The 19,793-nt window shown below is 39.2% G+C and overlaps 1 protein-coding gene across 1 annotated transcript in view; it reads left to right on the top strand.

The window, feature by feature from the left end:
• Positions 1-1,906: 1,906 nt before the first annotated feature.
• LOC124606596 (neurogenic differentiation factor 4-like) overlaps positions 1,907-19,793 on the top strand; it is a 33,686-nt gene continuing 15,799 nt past the window's right edge. Inside the window, exons 1-2 of the mRNA XM_047138580.1 lie at positions 1,907-2,031; positions 9,685-9,910. Of these exons, the coding sequence (XP_046994536.1) occupies positions 1,907-2,031; positions 9,685-9,910 (351 nt within the window). The remainder of the gene's footprint in view (positions 2,032-9,684; positions 9,911-19,793) is intronic.

A 19,793-nucleotide genomic window follows, 5' to 3' on the forward strand; every position in this document is an offset into this window, starting at 1 on the left:
CGATCATCCTGAATCAATCTGTCAACATTTTGTTTGTGAAACTCAGTAGTTGCTGTCACAGGACGTCCAACTCTTTGTTTGTCACACAGGTCAGATGTTCCCACCTCAATATCTTTAAACTTACTTGCCCAATGATGCACAGTACTCACATCAACACAATCACCATAAACTGCTTTCATACTCTGGTGAATCTCCTTTGGGGTGACACCTTCTGCTGTCAAGAATTCAATGACTGTACATTGCTTAAATCACATTGACTGGCCATCTGCACAGGGTTCCATACTTTACACTGTAACAATGCAACAGTTCAATGCTAAGACTTCCCTCCAACTGGAGCTGTAGAGAAGAGGCTATGGAACAAGTCAGTACCTGCCACATACCAATGCTGCCAAATTACGAAGTTGGAGGCATTACTTTTCAGTCAACCCTCATAGAAGTGTCTTTGTAGTGAAGAATAAATGTATTAAAACACCATGCAGTTTTTCAATCCCAGTGTTCATGGCATCATATCTCCTGAGCTATGTGTGGTACTATGATATAATTTTGGAGGTGTATTTAGCAACATATGTGGGCATTGTCTGCAAAAAGTTTTGCAGATATTGTTAGTATCACAGAAGTAATAATTTTAAACATCATGCATGATGTGGTAGTATTTAATGTAACTCATTATTTATGAGGTCATACATTGTGAACTATGATAGCTGGGTAGTTCGTACCAGCACAGCAATTGTTGCCTGATGGTAAGGGATATGTGTACCAAGTTTGGTTGAAATCAGCTCACTGGATTAGGAGGAGATGTGAGATGTGGAAAACACACACACACACACACACACACACACACACACAGACAGATATGCAGGTTGATAATTATTGATCTACATGAAATAAAATCATCATAACTTCTGAACAGTTTGCATTAGGATGTTCAAGCTGCACGGCTGGCCATGGGACATGATGGGAATTAGTAAGCACTCTAGGGTTTGGTTCACTTTCATTTGGATGAATTTGTCAATAAGCAAAATTGACGCATTTGGATCAAGAAGTCTCTTCATCCTCAATGGGTGATTGTGTGGTGTGCAAGTGACAGAATAATCGGTGCAATATTCCTTGATGGCATGGTGACTACTGAACAGTACATGAAGGTTTTGGAAGATGATTTCATCCCCGTTATCCAAATTGACCTGATTTCGACAAGATGTGGTTCATGAAAGATGGAGCTTGACCCCATCAAAGCAGGAGAGTGTTTGATGTCCTGGGGGAGCACTTTGGGGACCACATTCTGGCTCTGGGCACCCAGAGACCACTGGCATGGGCCTTTATTGGCTGCCATATTCTCCGGATCTGAACATATGTGACTTGTTTCTGTGGGGCTATATTAAAGAAAAGGTGTGCAACAATAACCCCAAAACCATTTCTGAGCTGAAAACAGTCTTTCAGAAGGTCATTGACAGCACTGTTGTTTTGACACTTCAGCTGGTCATTCAGAATTTTGCTATTCATCTGTGCCACATCAATGCCAATGATGGCAGGCACATCGAACATGTCATAACCTAAATATCTGTAGTGATATTTACAAGTTGGATAAAGTGTGTGCATGCCATCGTTTGTAACTAATTTATGTTTTTTCACACAGTTCAATAACTGTCATCCTGTAGTGAGATTTACAAGTTGAATAAAGTGTGTGCATGCCATAGTTTGTACCTAATTTATGTTTTTTTCATACAGTTCAATGACTGTCATCCAGTGTGCGTGTATGTGTGTGTGTGTGTGTGTGTGTGTGTGTGTGTGTGTGTGTGTGTGTCTGGATTAGGATATATGGCTCAGGAGTGCTGTATTTAAATGAGCTTAACAATCTGCATAATATTTTAATGTGACTAAGCAAAAAATATGTGACAGATGATTAACTATGTCTGAGACTGATCGCCGGGCAGATGGACGGGCACAACGTGTTCGAGCTCGGAGGAACAAAGCTAATGCTCGAGAGAGGCATCGTATGCATGGACTCAATGCTGCACTTGATCGTCTACGCAGGTGATCATTTCATGCTTTTTATGGTTGAACTTAACCAACAATTCTCTCTCATTCCTATAATTTTGAGAAAGAATATATATTACATAATGAATAAATCATAATAACCATATCTTACTTTCTTTTAGATCAACTTGTATACACTTTGTTTTTTCAAAGGCCAAAACATGTATAATGTATTTATTATGCTGTGGTTGCAAAGAAAATTATGCAGAATTAGGAATGTGGCAGCCCAGTTACTTTCTGTTCTTTTGAGAAAAACGTTCTTATTTTACAAGTAAAACATGATCCAGCTATTTTTGTCAAGTGTGGGCTCTCCACCAGATCTGAATTTCTAGAGAGCCTCCTAATTAATGTACAGCAGCAATGTTTGAGGTGATGTGGATTAAGCTGAAGGAGCAGCCTGTATGATGTCTTCTATGGCAATCAGTGACAGTAATGCACCCAGGATTGTCCACAACAATAGGGAGAGAGCCAATATTCATCAAGATAATATGTGGCCAGAATTACACCCTATGGATGTCTGACAATGACCAGGGCAGTATAAAACTGAAAGGTATAGGTTGATGACAGTGGAATTGAAGAACATGTTGCCCTTGATCACTGACGGCAAGCTATGGCAGTTACACAGAGTGACCCTTTCTACCATGGCTGTTTTACCTACTGGCAGAAGTGTTCACACTCAGCAGAAACCATGAACATATGGCACACATTATGGTGAACCTTGGTGGGTGAACATTCAGAAATGATTAATGAATAGCCACTCCAGTTGCTTTTTTTAGAACTTTTTTCAAGTTCATTTGATGTTGCTTCTGTGCAACATAATGTTAAAATAATAATAATAATAATAATAATAATAATAATAATAATAATAATAATCAACTGGAGTTATTCATTAATTGCACAACAGTTGAAGAATCAGCATCATGCAGACATGGAAAGACTAATAACTCAGAAATAAGCTTGAATTTGCTGGCCAAGACTGGTATGTTGAGCTCACACATCAGTATAGAGTCACGAATTGATCCGGTTGTCATCATAGTGACTATGGTTACATAAGTTAATAAATCAATCAAGAAGGCTAGGTGAGTGTTGTCGTCAGAAAGCACAGATAAGCAGTTGTTAGCATCTCACTTAGACAATGGACTGACATCATTTAGTTCCAATGTGATGGACACAGAGGAATTACGAAAAAAATTTAAGCAAATTCTAAATAATGCTCAGACAAGTACATGCCTAGTATGTGGACCAAGGATGGAGGAGAAATAAAATTTAGAAAATGCTGAGGAAACAAAGGCTGTTGCAATCTCAGTTCAAAAGATAACATGCAAATGATGATGGACAAAGGTTAGTAGAGATTCTTGTGTCTCTATCCTGTGCAAGCTGCTTCATCTCCCAGTATCTACTGCAACCTACATCCCTCTGAATCTGCTTAGTGTATTCACCCCTTGGTCTCCCTCTACAATTTTTACCATCCACGCTGCCCTCCAATACTAAATTGGTGTTCCCTTGATGCCTCAGAACATGTTCTACCAACCGATCCCTTCTTCCAGTCAAGCTGTGCCACAAACTTTTCTTCTCCTCAATTCTCTCCAATACCTCCTCATTAGTTATGTGATCTACCCATCTAATCTTCAGTATTCTTCTGTAGCACCACATTTTGATAGCTTCTATTCTCTTCTTGTCCAAACGATTTATCGTCCATGTTTCACTTCCATACATGGCTATACTCCATACAAATACTTTCAGAAATGACTTCCTGACACTTAAATCTATACTCAATGTTAACAACTTTCTCTTCTTCAGAAACGCTTTCCTTGCCATTGCCAGTCTACATTTTATATCCTCTCTGTTTGACCATCATCAGTTATTTTGCTCCCCAAATAGCAAAACTCCTTTACTACTTTAAGTGTCTCATTTTCTAATCTAATTCCCTCAGCATCACCTGACTTAATTTGACTACATTCCATTATCCTCGTTTTGCTTTTGTTGATGTTCATCTTATATCCTCCTTTCAAGACACTGTCCATTCCGTTCAACCTGCTCTTCCAAGTCCTTTGCTGTCTCTGACAGAATTACACTGTCCTTGGTGAACCTCAAAGTTTTTATTTCTTCTCCATAGATTTTAATACCTACTCCGAATTTTTCTTTTCTTTCCTTCACTGCTTGCTCAGTATACAGATTGAATAACAGCGGGGAGAGGCTACAACCCTGTCTCACTCCCGTCCCAACCACTGCTTCCCTTTCATGCCCCTCAACTCCTATTACTGCCATCTGGTTTCTGTACAAATTGTAAATAGCCTTTCGCTCCCTGTATATTACCCCTGCCACCTCAGAATTTGAAAGAAAGTATTCCAGTCAACATTGTCAAAAGCTTTCTCTAAGTCTACAAATGCTAGAAATGTAGGTTTGCCTTTCCTTAATCTAGCTTCTAAGATAAGTTGTAGGGTCAGTATGGCCTCACGTGTTCCAATGTTTCTATGGAATCCAAACTGATCTTCCCCGAGGTCGGCTTCTACTAGTTTTTCCATTCGTCTGTAAGGAATTCGCGTTAGTATTTTGCATCTGTGACTCATTAAACTGATTGTTCGGTAATTTTCACATCTGTCAACACCTGCTTTCTTTGGAATTTTAATTATTATATTCTTCTTGAAGTCTGAGGGTATTTCACCTGTCTCATACATCTTGCTCACCAGATGGTAGAGTTTTGTCAGGACTGGCTCTCCCAAGGCCGTCAGTAGTTCTAATGGAATGTTGTCTACTCCCGGGGCCTTGTTTCAACTCAGGTCTTTCAGTGCTCTGTCAAACTCTTCACGCAGTATCGTATCTCCCATTTCATCTTCATCTACATCCTCTTCCCTTTCTATAACGTTGCCCTCTAGCACATCACCCTTGTATAGACCCTCTATATACTCCTTCCACATTTCTGCTTTCCCTTCTTTGCTTAGAACTGGATTTCCATCTGAGCTCTTGATATTGATACAAGTGGTTCTCTTTTCTCCAAAGGTCTCTTTAACTTTCCTGTAGGCAGTATCTATCTTACCCCTTGTGAGATAAGCCTCTACATCCTTACATTTGTCCTCTAGCCATGCCTGCTTAGCCATTTTGCACTTCCTGTCGATCTCATTTTTGAGATGTTTGTATTCCTTTTTGCCTGCTTCATTTACTGCATTTTTATATTTTCTCCTTTCATCAATTAAATTCAATATTTCTTCTGTTACCCAAAGATTTCTACTTGCCCTCGTCTTTTTACCTACAGTAGAGTGTCGATTATCCGAACGTTGGTCAGCCGAACGACCGCTTAACTGAACTGTGTACTCGCTCGCACCTGTTACTCTCCCACCCTACTGTACATCATCCCCCTCACTCCCAAACCAAGTTTCCCACAGTAGTCGCCGCACTGGGCCAATGCTGGCGGAACATTGCTTCTAATGGGGCCTTCACAAGGCGCTGCTAACCGGCCAAGCTGCCAGTCGCTGTGTTTCAACAATGAGCACACTTCTGTTGGCTTGGCACTGGCAGTAGAAGTAGCGGCAGTATCAAAGCTGTTCACAGCAACAACTGTGCCAGCTTAGAGTTGAGGCATGTTGTTGCTCCGCGCAGTTTGAAGGATTGCGTGCCCCCAAGAAGAGCTTCTCGTGGTGCAAACAGTCACCTTCTGTTCTCTGTTATGACCACTTGGGTGCTGCTGTGTGAAGAAGTGAACTTGACGATACAAAATGCTTAAACGTAAACGTGTTGTCCTTTCTATGAGCGACAAGTACAAGATTATTAAAAGGTTAGAAGAAGGTGACTCTGCAACCACTTTATCCAATGAGTACAAGGTGGGGAAGTTGACAGTTATGGATATAAAAAAACAAAAGGCGAGCATAGCAAATTCTATAGCTATGCTTGATTCTACTGATGGATCAACAAGCCGTAAAACTATGAAGCTCGCCACTAACACAGATCTAGATGATGCTGTTTACAAGTGGTTTACACAAAAGAGATTGGAAGGAGAACCTATCTCAGGTCCCATTCTGTGTGAGAAGGCAATGCAGTTCAACAAAAAACTTGGAGGTCCTTCGAACTTTAAAGCAACCACGGGCTGGTTAAAAGTCAAGACATGGCATTCCTGTTTAATAAACTGTGCCACATACTATATATTCCTACTGAGGTTGCCTTTGTATGTTACTTTGTAATACTAAAAGATATGCCTGTTTTTATGAATAAATTTACTGTACAGTACTTCTTTTTGGCAAATAAACATGTACAGTTCAATTATCCGAACAAACCAGTTTTCTGAACACCCATGTCTCCCGGTTACTTTGGGTAATCAACGCTCTACTGTACTTGGTTCTCTGCTGCCTTCACAACTTCATCCCTCAAAGCTACCCATTCTTCTTCTACTGTATTTCTTTCCCCCATTCCTGTCAACTGTTCCCTTATGCTCTCCCTGAAACTCTGTACAAACTCTGGTTTAGTCAGTTTATCCAGGTGCCATCTCCTTAAATTCCCACCTTTTTGCAGTTTCTTCAGTTTTAATTTACAGTTCATAACCAATAGATTGTGGTGAGAGTCCACATCTGCCCCTGGAAATGTCTTAAAATTTAAAACCTGGTTCCTAAATCTCTGTATTACCATTATATAATCTATCTGAAACCCGTCAGTATCTCCAGGCTTCTTGCATGTATACAGCCTTCTTTTATGATTCTTGAACCAAGTGTTAGCTATGATTAAGTTGTGCTCTGTGCAAAATTCTACCAGGTGGCTTCCTCTTTCATTTCCTACCCCCAATCCATATTCACCTACTACGTTTCCTTCTCTCCCTTTTCCTACTGCCGAATTCCAGTCACCCATGACTATTAAATTTTCATCTCCCTTCACTATGACATGCTGTATGTGAAATGGGTACATGTTCTCCACACGTAATGGTTGTTATACACTGTGCACGGGACACTAATATGTTCAGAAAGTTTCCATGTGCTGGTAATAGAACAATGTGTTGCTGTCACTGCACAGGTTGTTGAACTACATTCAGAAGAAAACTGAAAACTTGGAAAACCTGTTTCATAAAATATGTTGAAAACTGTGGTAAACACTCTATGATCAGGAATTCAACATGTTGGAAGGTGCTGATAGTATTTTTTGACAGCAGCAAAAGCACTAGCATTGTAAAAGCTGTAAGCATACATCACATCTGCATATTCTTCATTGGTCTAGCTGTATGGCATTTTAGCCAGCATGCGTACAAACAGAGTTAATCAATGCTTCTCTCAGCTACTCTCTTAACCCTTGCAGTACTTCACACTTCTTGGACACTATGCATTCAGTGGGCTAATTTAATGGCAGAAAGACATCCTGAGCAAAGAGATTGAAAGCAATGAGGCAGGTTGAGTTTAGAATGAAGTGTCAAAGGAGGTTGGCTGGGTAAGACACATATGTGTGTGCCACAAGCCCAAAACCAAAAGGATACTAAATGTGTTCTGTCTTGGAAACCATTTAGAATAGGGCATATGTCCATATGAAGTTTTTTGCTTTAAATAAATGTTCCTGCCATATCCCTGAATATTGACCATTCATCCTGGGACATCCCCTATTTCTATGGAATGAAATATGTCCATGTGAAGTTTTTTGCTTTAAATAAATGTTCCTGCCATATCCCTGAGTATTGACCATTCATCTTGGGACATCCCCTATTTCTATGGAATGAAATTTAATGTAAACAAAAGTGAGAACACGGTTACAACTACATCTACATCTACATGGATACTCTGCAAATCACATTCAAGTGCCTGGCAGAGGGTTCATTGAACCACCTTCACAATTCTCTATTATTCCAATCTCATATAGCGCACGGAAAGAATGAGCACCTATATCTTTCTGTAAGAGCTCTCATTTCCCTTATTTTATCATGGTGATCGTTCCTCCCTATGTAGGTCAGTGTCAACAAAATATTTTCACATTCGGAGGTGACAGTTGGTGATTGGAATTTTGTGAGAAGATTCCATCACAATGAAAAACGCCTTTCTTTTAATGATTTCCAGCGTAAATCCTGTATCATTTCTGTGACACTCTCTCCTGTATTTCATGAGAATACAAAACATGCTGCCTTTCTTTGAACTTTTTCAATGTACTCCATCAGTCCTATCTGGTAAGGATCCAACTAGAAAGAAAGATAGACCATCTAGTGGAATAAGAACTAGAGGTGAACAGTTGAAGAAGATGGAAAGTGTCAAGTACTTGGGATGTGTGATAGAGGAAAATTGCAACCATCCAGAAGCATCCTCGTGAAGTGATAGGAGCCCGGTTTGGAACAAAGACAGCCTACTAAAAAGCAAAGAAGTAATATGTAGAAGTTACTACACCCTATTACTGACCTTTGAATCTGAAACACGGGTAATGGAGAAAAGAGACGTAAGCATGTGAAATGAAGTTCTCGGAAGTACGATACTAGAAACAAGGAGAGAGAAAATACAAAATGAAAGGATAAGGGAAATGATGAAAGAGGAATCCTAGTAGAGCAGGACAGAAAAGTCAAGGCTAAGATTGTATGGGAACATAAAGAGAATAGAAAACAAGAGGATTTACAAGAAGATACATGAAATGGAGATGAAAAGGAAATGACCCCGAGGAAGATTAAGGGATAGATGTCTGGAAGGTGTGGAGGAATGTGTTGAAAAAAGAGGCAAGGACAGGACCAGAGAGAACATGGAAAGATGATGGAAAAACAGTACTAGATGGTGAAGATTATGTTCCATCATCTACATCTACATCTACATCTACATCTACATCCATACTCTGCAAGCCACCTGATGGTGCGTGGCAGAGAGTACTTTGAGTACCTCTATCAGGTCTCCCTTCCATTCCAGTTTCGTATTGTTCGTGGAAAGAAAGATTGTCAGTATGCCTCTGTGTGGTCTCTAATCTCTCTGATTTTATCCTCATGGTCTCTTCGCAACATATACATAGGAGGGAGTAATATACTGCTTGACTCCTCGGTGAAGGTATGTTCTCGAAACTTCAACAAAAGCCCATACCAAGCTACTGAGTGTCTCTCTTGCAGGGTTTTCCACTGGAGTTTATCTATCATCTCCGTAACACTATTGTGATTACTATATGATCCTGTAACGAAGCACGCTGCTCTCCATTGGATCTTCTCTATCTCTTCTATCAACCCTATCTGGTATGGATCCCACACTGGTGAGCAGTATTCAAGCAGTGAGCGAACCTGTAACCTACTTCCTTTGTTTTTGGATTGCATTTCCTTAGGATTCTTCCAATGAATCTCAGTCTGGCATCTGCTTTACCGACGATTAATTTTATATAGTCATTGCATTTTAAATCACTCCTAATGCCTACTCACAGATCCTGCCTGGGCCTGGAAACTGTTCAAGATGATGATGATGTTGGTGGTGGTGCTGGTTTTATTTCAATCTACTTGGATGTCTTTACTAAACAAGCTTAATGCTAACTTCCAAATTGAGAGTAATTTATTCTGTTGTTATTGTTTTAGTCTGAATATTTATGCACAATATGCACAATATTTGATAAAATGTATTAACAAACTCTTCAGTTCAAACTGCAGGACAGGACTCAAAAGATGAATGAGCACAATATTTTTTGACCTATGAGTTTTATATTTATTGATATCTAAATTGACCTTTCATTTCACAGATGCATCCCACTGCAAAGTCCCACTTCACCTCTTTCTCCAGCATCCCAGCAGCAACAAAAATTGTCCAAAATTGAAACACTGAGACTTGCACGTAATTACATATGGGCATTGGCACAAGTGTTGGCAGAAGGTCATCCAATGGAAGGTAACAGGCTCCTAAGAGTCCTTTCAAGAGGCCTGAGCCAGGCTACTGCATCTCAACTGGCAGCAGCACTTACCTCTCAGGTACGAAAAAATTCATCCATAAATACTTTAACATGTAACTCCCATATTAATATAAAGTGGCAGTGCACTGGTTAGTTAGGCCAACTACATAAATATCAGCGTGGTGACTATTAAAAAAAATTATATCAGCATGAAATTAGTTAGTTACTTTATGTTTCTTCCTTAATTCAACTGATAATATAACATTTTTCTTATATGCTGGGTGTTTAACAGTTGCTGTTATGGGCTTTTAGATGTTGTAGAGGTGACTTAGTAGATAAAGTATTGATGAGAGATGAATGTCCAGAAATGTACCATTTGGATGTAAAATTAGTTTGAAGATCATATTACCTTTGAATATCCCACTTGTAGTGCCTCAAGAATTTCAGTGTAAATTCTAGAAACAATCGGCCTTCAACCATTTTGAACACCCAATATTTTAGGTACGAGTGCAGGAGAGTGAGAACGTTTCAACCGATCGACCTGTTTCTAGATGCAGGTCGGAAGTTTGTTGTTAGAAGACTGTAAGAGGGGTGAGTCACTGATGATGAGAAGTGTTTGCTATCAGTGCCACAGAATATGTGAGGAGAACTCAACGAATAATTATGTCATATTTTTTGATGTGTTAGTGTTTGTGGTGATTGTAAAAAGACTATTGAACAGTTGAAGATAGAGTGCTATGCACATTGATGTCTTGGACTCAGAGAAGTCAAGGCTGATGTTCATATTTTCATATGGTTTTTAAACCAACTCTTATGTCTCAGTGTACATAATTATTTCTAAAGCTCAAGATACGAATGAGACAATCGTTAATCAACAAGTACGCTGACACTCAAGTTCATGTATGTGATCAATAGATTACAGAAATGAGAAGATATTATTTTCTGCATCCAAAAGCATTAGAACATGGCGACCTAAGTACAGGACCTGAAGAAAACAGGGATTTAAAAACAGAAACGGAAAGAAGATATTAGGCATTGTCATGGCAACCAGGCCTAACGAGATATGAGAATTGTTTCCGGTAATCATATTGAGTCCGATAAACAAATGGAAGAAAGTTGTGAGTGCAACACAGTAAAAAACATGAGAAAGTAATAGTTGAGAAAACTGGAAAGAAGACCTCGACTTTTTGACTAAGAAGATTGAGTGTCTTCACACACATTGCGCCGACGCCGACCAGTAACCAGCCATCAAAGCTGACTGAACCAGCGGCTGTTAACCGGTGCAGACTCTGTGTCCGATCACCACCGCTGAAATCAACGTCTGATGCTGACGGCGCCAGTGCTGTCCACTGGTGCTGATTACATATTCCCTCACCAACGCCATTAGAACTGTACACTGAGTGAGCGAAAACCAATAATTATTTGGTAAAAGTTGAGGGTACAGGTGAAGGATATACAGTTATTATAGTTGTTATACTCAGGGGTGAATTTCTTTAGATGATTACTAGGTCTAAGATCAATAAAAATATGGATCAAGAACAACAATTAGCAGAACCAGTCACAGCAATTAGAGTGACCAGGGAAATGCCAGACTTGTCTGAATTAGTGAATTTAATTAAAACCCAGCGAGCAGATTCAGCAGCTGTAAATGGTCAAATTGTGAATTTAAGCAAAAAATTAAATTCTCAGAATGAAGCTCTAAGGAGAGAAATAGGTTTAGTACATCTAGATTAGATGTTAAGTTGGATGACCAGAGAACAGAGTCAAATGCTCATAATGCTCCATTCAGAGATGAACTGAAAGTGAATTTAAGTCTTAAGTTAGATTTAGTGAATACCCAATTTAATAGTAACAATCCCAGAGAAGGAAAGTTGCTACTCACCATATAGGGGAAATGCAGAGTCGCAATAGACACAACAAAAAGATTCACACAATTATAGCTTTCAGCTATTAAGTTCTTTGTCAGCAGTAGGTACACATACACACACTCACGCAAACGCAACTTGCACACACATCTGCAGTCTCAGAGAACTGAAACTGAGCATGGTTTCAGTTCTCTGAGACTGCAGATGTGTGTGCAAGTTGCATTTGCATGAGTGTGTGTGCACGTGTGTGTATGTGTGCCTACTGCTCACAAAAGCCTTAATTGCCGAAAGCTGTAATTGTGTGAATCTTTTTTGTCATGTCTATCGTGATTCAGCATCTCCGCTATATGGTGAGTAGCAACTTTCCTTCTCTGGTATCATTACATTCCATCCTGGATTTTCCATTGTTCAATTAAATAGTAAATTAGATGCTCAGAGTGAAAGCAGCAAATATAGTTTTATTAAAGACTGAATTTGACTCTTTAAATGATAAGGTAGAAAATCTGAAGTTAGATATAAAGAGCGATCTCACTAGTTCTTTGAATACTCTCGTAACTCAACTGCTCATTGATTTTAGCCAGAGACAGAATGAAACTTTAAATATTCAAATTACAAATATAGGTTTGTTGCCCATCAAAACAGATGCTACAAAGCAAAGAATCTAGTAATCAATGTGAAGGCATAGTTACTTTAGAGACTGAATGTGACATCAAATATAATAATAATAATAATGTAGAATCTGGATTTAGTGAAAAACTGAAGTTTTGTAAAAATGTATGTAATATTAAATTTAATTCTGTAAGACAGGAAATGAATACTTTGAAAGAGAAGACAGATCAACCTAAGGATGTAACATCAATTATTCAATTAAAAATTTCAGGTATTAGTATATGAGCTGTTACTACACAAGCTGTCACTTCACGAGTAAATAATGTAGAACAAAATTTCAAAGAAAAAATAGTCAACTTTGACATTATAAATGTAAGTAGTCTGGTGAAACCAATCGAGCTAAATATAGATCGAGAAATGCCTGAGCATATAATCTCTGGAAATGTTGAGACTATTGCTTTTTCCAACCCTAATGATACCAACAAGGTTATAGACTACTTGTGCAAAGAATTCAAACTTGTCCAGGACAGATTAGAACATAGAATAACTTTGCCTAATGTTGTGTTACTGAGGAATGTGGTGATTGTTTTATTGTGGGGAGACTTTCACACAAAATTTGACGAAAAGTACTGGTCTGCACTTGCTCAAGTGAGGTTAATATCAGATACATGGTATCCAGTTGGAGTCACATCTGTCTCCCAGGGACGTTAACTTTCTGTGTTAATGGGCAAAGTGACGACTGTCGGATCCCTAGTTGTTTTCGGTGTTTCTTCTGTACTATTTTTCCTGCACTGAATTCCCTTCAATTCTTCAACTATTCTGTAATCTATTCTTGAATTCTTAAACTATCCTATAATTTTAGTACATCATCATCATCATCATCATCATCATCATCAGCCAATTCAATCATTAGATGATGTGGCCTCTTCGAGTTGTGGATTCAGGTAGGCTTTCAGAAGTCTTCTCCAAGTGGGACGGTCTTGGGCAGTTCTCTGCCAGGTGTTACCAGCGATCTTCTTGATGTCTTTGTCCCATCTGTCTGGTGGTCTTCCTCTAGGCCTCCGGTGCTCTCTTGGACTCCACTCCAGTACTAGCTTCGTCCATCTGTTGTTTTTTTCTTCTTGCAATGTGGCCAGCCCACTGCCATTTCAAGGAACCTACTCTCTCTAAGATGTCATTAACCTTCGTCACAGACTAGATGTCATCTGCCCTTTTCCTGTCCTTTCTTGTATAGCCCAGCATTGATCTCTCCATGGCTCTCTGTGCTGTCCTAAGTTTCCCTTTTGTGAATGAGTTCAGTGTCCATGTCTCGCAGCCATATGTCATCACAGGAAGAATGCATTGATCAAATACTGCTTTCTTCAGATTTACTGGCATTTTTGATCTGAATACTTTTGAATTCTTCCCAAATGCTTGCCAGCCAAGCTTGATGCGTCGATAGATTTCTGGCCTTATGTCTCCCTTCATATTTATAATCTGGCCAAGGTAGACATATTCACTGACCTCTTCTAGTAGACTGTCCTTGACTTTCACATCTCCAGCTGGGACCCATTTGTTGGATATTACTTTGGTTTTGGAAAGGTTCATGTTCAAGCCAACCAGCTGACATTCCGATGCAAGATCTGTAACTAAGTTTTGGAGCTCTGCGAAGTCTTTGGCCAGTAAGGCAATATCATCAGCAAATCTCAAGTTGGTAAGCCTTCTTCCATTAATTCTAATTCCCTTACCTTCCCAGCTCAGCTTTGACATAGCCATTTCCAATACAGCAGAGAACAGTTTTGTGGAGATGGGATCGCCTTGCTTGACACCCCTCATGATGCGGAATTCTTGAGTTGATTCGCCGATGTTAACATAAGCTGAAGAATTCTCATAGATTTTCCTGAGCACTTCAGTGTATGCTGCTCCCACTCCTTGCTCACTCAAAGCTTGGAGGACAGCTACACGGCTAACGGAGTCAAATGCCTTTTCAAAGTCAACAAAGGCAATGCAGAGAGGCAGTTGGTATTCATTCGCTCTGCTTATCACTTCACTAACAGTCAGAATGTGGTCAATAGTGCTAAAATTGCTTCGGAATCCAGCTTGTTCTATAGGTTGGGCTGAGTCTAGGGTGGAACTAATTCAGTTTAGCAAGATCTTTGTGAAAATTTTGTACAAAATTGAGAGCAAGCTGATAGGACGGTAGTTTTTAATATAGTGAATACTTCCTTTCTTGTGTATCAGAATAATCTTAGCCTTGTTCCACGATAGTGGGATTGAAGCATAGTGCAGGCAGGAAGTAAATACTTTTGCCAAGTGATTTATTGTTACCTCTCCTGCCAGTTTGAGAATGTCAATGCTGAGCTCATCATCACCCAGCACTGTTCCCTTCTTCATGCTATCTAGAGCACACTTGACTTCCGATGGGAGTATATCTGGAACACTAGGTATATCATTTAAATTAGATACACTCAAATTTTTCCCCTGGATTGCTATACAAATTGCTATAAAAGTCTCTGATGAACTTCAAAACCGCCTCCTTTTCAGTGATTCGACTGTCATTTCCATCGAGTGTGATAATCTGCTTTTTACCGATTGTGAATTTGCGTTTGGCTGACTTTAAACTTGTCTTGTTCTCCAAGCTTGCTCGTAAGGTGTCTTCAGTGAATTTCTGTATGTCAGTTTTCATTTCTCTTCGCACTGCCTTACATAGTTCGGAATACGCAACCATGTCACGATCGGTTTGGATTTTCATTTCTCTCCTCTGTTGTAAAAGGGTTTCAGTTTTGGCGCTGAATTTCTTTGGTTGTTTATTTTTTTGGCATACGCCACCGACTTCTTGTGCACTTGAAACAATCATTCCCGCCAAATCACAATCTTTAGTTACGTGGAACTTGCCTTGGAGGACTTCTTGGAATTTCGAGGAATGTTCTTCCAGGTTTTTGAGGTTGATTACCCTTCTCTTCCCTTTCATAAGTTTACTCCTTTCATTTCTTACATTGAGTTCGACCCTTGCTCTCACAAGATGGTGATCACTGCCAGTGTTGAACTGATTTAGCACTGATACGTCTTTTACAATCTGCGGAACATTTGACAGAATAAAGTCTATCTCATTTTTGACACTGAAATTTGGGCTCCTCCAAGTCCATTTTCGGTCAGGGTGCTTTTTAAATAACGTATTCATGATGGACATACTGGTATACTCAGCGAACTGGACTATCGTTTCGGTCGTCAATCCCATAGTTGCCCACCACTTTGTCGCCTTGCTTCTTGGTGCCAACTTTTGCATTGAAATCGCCAATTTTAGTACATAGGAAACCAGATATGACTACAAGATTGAGACAAATTTAAGAGACTCACAGATGAATAGTGATCTCTAGACATGAAGTGAAATGAATAGAATGTTGTAGTAGTGGAAAGTATAATATGATGGTGCTATTGAAACAAAGTGATACCTAGACATCATAAACTGAATGAAGTACTTTATGAGTGTACGATATATAGTATAAACCGAATGACTAACCAGCTATATTATCATAGTGTATAATTTTCTATTTTTATAGAATAATTTTATACCTTTTGTGAGATGTAATGTAAAAGGGAGGGTTTGTAACACTTTTGGAAGGAGTGAGTAGTGTAAGTACAGCATGACTAACACTAATCACACACCCCATCTTTCAGACAAGCCTCACAGACAAGTGTAGCTGATTCTTCATCATTTGCCGTTCCATAGCTGTTCCTAAGATTTTTCTTTGGGGGCTTCAAAGGTGAAGGTGAGAATGTCCGTTCTGTAGGAGACGTTTAACATCATACCTCTTTGGCTTCTCACTCACGTATCAGCGAAGTAGGGATCCTGGGGAAGGGGGTGGAGTTTTCATGTCTTTGGGGCTATCTTCTTTCTCTTCTTCAATCTTAGCAACCAGTTCTACTTTTTCCTTTCTTACTTCTCATTTGAGTACCAGTCTATCTTTCCCCCTTTCCATGTGCATATACTTCTATCGCTGATGTCTTTCTTGTTTTCTATGGGTTCCAATAAGGTTCAACTCATTTCATATAAGTAGGCCAAAGAATCAGGATACACAAACATAAATCTACATACACACAAAGATACACTTAAACACAAACAGGAGGATTACGAATTAGAGACCTGAAGTGATGTCAGAACCACCAAGGGATTTGGGGAATAAAGATATATGTACATCTGAGTTGATGCACATATTACATTGCTGATATGTGATGGTTCTGCATCGTTATTTTTTGTCATGTACACCTGAGTCGGTGCACATATTACATTGTTGATATGTGACGGTTCTGCATCATTATTTTTTGTCTCTCTCAAATATATATTTAAATGTGCCGTGCTAGTCCTTTGAGAAAAGGCATAGTATCTACTGGGAGTTGGTAAGTACCGGTAGACATAGCATCTACTATGTGTGGGCATGATATCTGTTTATATGGTAGAAGTGAGGAGTAAAGAGGACTCTAGGGTATTAGATGGAGTATTGGAAAGTGGAGTTAAGGTGTAAATTAGAGTTGTAATTTTACCAGAGAATATTTAAGAATAGTATTCATAAAGATGTGTGCTAAGGCAATGAACCTGGAGGCCTACTCAAGAAGGATACGGAGGGTGTACTCAACATTTATTGGAAGAGAAAAAGTACGGATAGGCAGACCTATGAAATGCTGACCTATACTGCGTGAACAAGGGCACCAAGAAGGGGATTGGCCTGTACCAAAGGAGGATATGAATAAGAAAGGGGTGTACCTACCAAAACAGAAGGAGAAAGGGTACTCCTAGGATCAACCCATGTAAGATAAATGTACTGTTCCTAAAGGGAAAAGGATAGTATCATGACAGAAGTCACACATTTAAAGGGATGAGTCTGGTAAGTTTGAATTCTATGCAGCACTAGCATTTTTACATTTTAGGTTTACAAGCATCAGAAGAAGGGAACACTTTATTCTACCCAGAGTTCCTCCAGATTACAACAAGTAATGAATAAGCACATTCTTAGGAAAAATAGTACGGGAAGTAATTGTGGTAAAATATGCATGGTTATTAGTAAAAAAGAGAGTTACTGTTAAAAGATAAAGAATTATCATCTTGTGTAATATTATTGTACATAATGAATATGTATAAAATATCACATGTTCGAGCTAAGGGGAGGGATGTGTAGTGCCTCAAGAATTTCGGTGTAAATTCTAGAAACACTCGGCCTTCAACCATCTTGAACACCCAATATTTTAGGTACAAGTGCAGGAGAGTGAGAACGTTTCTACCGACCCACCTGTTTCTAGGTGCAGGTCGGAAGTTTCCTTGTTAGAAGACTGCAAGAGGGGCGACGCACTGATGACGACAAGTGTTTGCCACCAGCACCACAGAAGATGTGAGAACTAAACGAATAATTATGTCATATTCTTTGATGTGTTAGTGTCTGTGGTGATTGTAAAAAAGACTATTGAACAGTTGAAGATAGAGTGCTATGCACATCCATGTATTGGACTCGCTTGAGACTAGAGACTTTTAAATTTTATCATGTCTTGGCTATGAATTAAGCAAGACACATGTATGCTATTTGAATATGTGTAAATGAGTCTAACGCGTAAGGAATAAGTTAGCTTGCAGAAGTTATTATCTGTGAAAGTTGAAAATATAAAGTGATGGAACTGAAAAGTATTTTACGAGTACCAAAATTATTTCAAGGAGAGAGAAGTATTTTAATAAATTCTCTTAATCAGCTATAGTCTTCGGAGAAGAAGCTTGTGAGAGATTGACGTATCTGATTACCCAGAGAAGAGGATCAGCTACACACAGCCTGCAAGTTAACTGAATTAAGAGATGTGTGTGCCTTGCAACCCAAAACCAAACTGTCTCTTGTGTCTGAAAATGTTAGACACTTCACAGTATGCACACAAACTGAGATGAGGGCGCTGTCATCAGTCAATGTCCTAGTTATCACATTAACTACCAGATTCATCTGAATACAACAACAGTTGTGAGAAACTGGTATGTTTGGAACTAGGAGGGTTGACTGTAGTGCTCCATAGGCACACAGCACTCTCAACGTTAGAGAGGACATCCTTCATCATGTAGAAGAGAACCCAACTACAAAATACTAAACATTGTCCATTTCATGTGCTCCTGTAGAGCACTCAGGGCAGGACCCAGTGTCTCTGTTGTGTGTGTAACTGAGGAAGGGGGAGATTTGAAACTGATACACTCTTCAAACCTATTTTACGTCCAAATGGTACATTTCTGGACATAGGTTCCTTGTCAAAACTTTATATACTAAGTCTATTTCTGCATCTACATGTATACTCTGCAAACCACCATGAGGTGCATGACAGAGGGTACATTCCATTGTACCAGTCATTAGGATTTCTTCCTGTTACATTCCCTTTTGGAATGTGGGAATAATGATTGTTTGAATGTCTCTGTGTGTGCAGTGATTATTCTAATCTTATCTTCATGATCCCATTGTGAGTGATACATAGAGGGTTGTAATCACTTAAAGCTGATTCTTGAAACTTTGTTAATAGACTTTCTCAGGATATTTATCTATATCTTCAAGAGTTCTCCAGTTAAGTTGCTTCAGTATCTCTATGACACTCTACCATGGATCAAACAAACCCATGACCATTTGTGCTGCCCTTCCCTGTATACATTCAATATCCCTGTTAGGACTATCTGGTGCAGTTCCCACTCACTTGAGCAGTGGTCTAGAACTGGTCACACAAGTGATTTGTAAGCAATCTCCTTTGTAGATTGATTGCACTTCCCCAGTATTCTACCAATAAACTGAAGTCTGCCACCTGCTTTACCCACAAGTGAATCTATGTGATCTTTCTATTACAAATCCCCACACAAGTGTTACACCCAGGTAATTGTATGAGCTGGCCGATACCAACAGTGACTCACTGATATTATAGTCAAGGGATACTACATTTTTTTCATTTTATAGAGTGCAAAATTTTAGATTCCTGAACATTTAAAGCAAGTTGCCAATCTCTGCACCAATTTGAAATCGATCAAGATATGACTGAATATTTATGCAGCTTCTTTCAAACAGTACTTCATTATAGATAACTGCATCATCTGCAAAAGCCTGATTTTACTATTAATATTGTCTGCAAGGTCGTTAGTATACAATATGAATAGCAAGGGCCCCAACACACTTCCCTGGTGCACACCCGAAGTTACTTCTACATCTGACGATGACTCTCCATTCAAGATAACATGCCATGTCTTCCCTACCAAAAAGTCCTAAATTCAGTCACAAATTTCGCTTGGTACCCTATATGATTGTACCTTTGACAATAAGCATAGGTGCAGTATTGAGTCAAATCCTTTTTGGAAATCAAAATGCTCCATCTACATGGTTGCCTTGTTCCACAGCTTTCAGTACATCATGTGAGAAAAGTGTCAGTTCGGTTTCACATGATCAATGTTTTCGAAATGCATGCTGGTTGGCAATGAGGAGGTCATTCTATTCAAGACACTTCAATGTTTTT

The sequence above is a fragment of the Schistocerca americana genome, chromosome 3 (genome assembly GCF_021461395.2).
Source record: "Schistocerca americana isolate TAMUIC-IGC-003095 chromosome 3, iqSchAmer2.1, whole genome shotgun sequence".
In the NCBI taxonomy this organism is placed as follows: domain Eukaryota; kingdom Metazoa; phylum Arthropoda; class Insecta; order Orthoptera; family Acrididae; genus Schistocerca; species Schistocerca americana.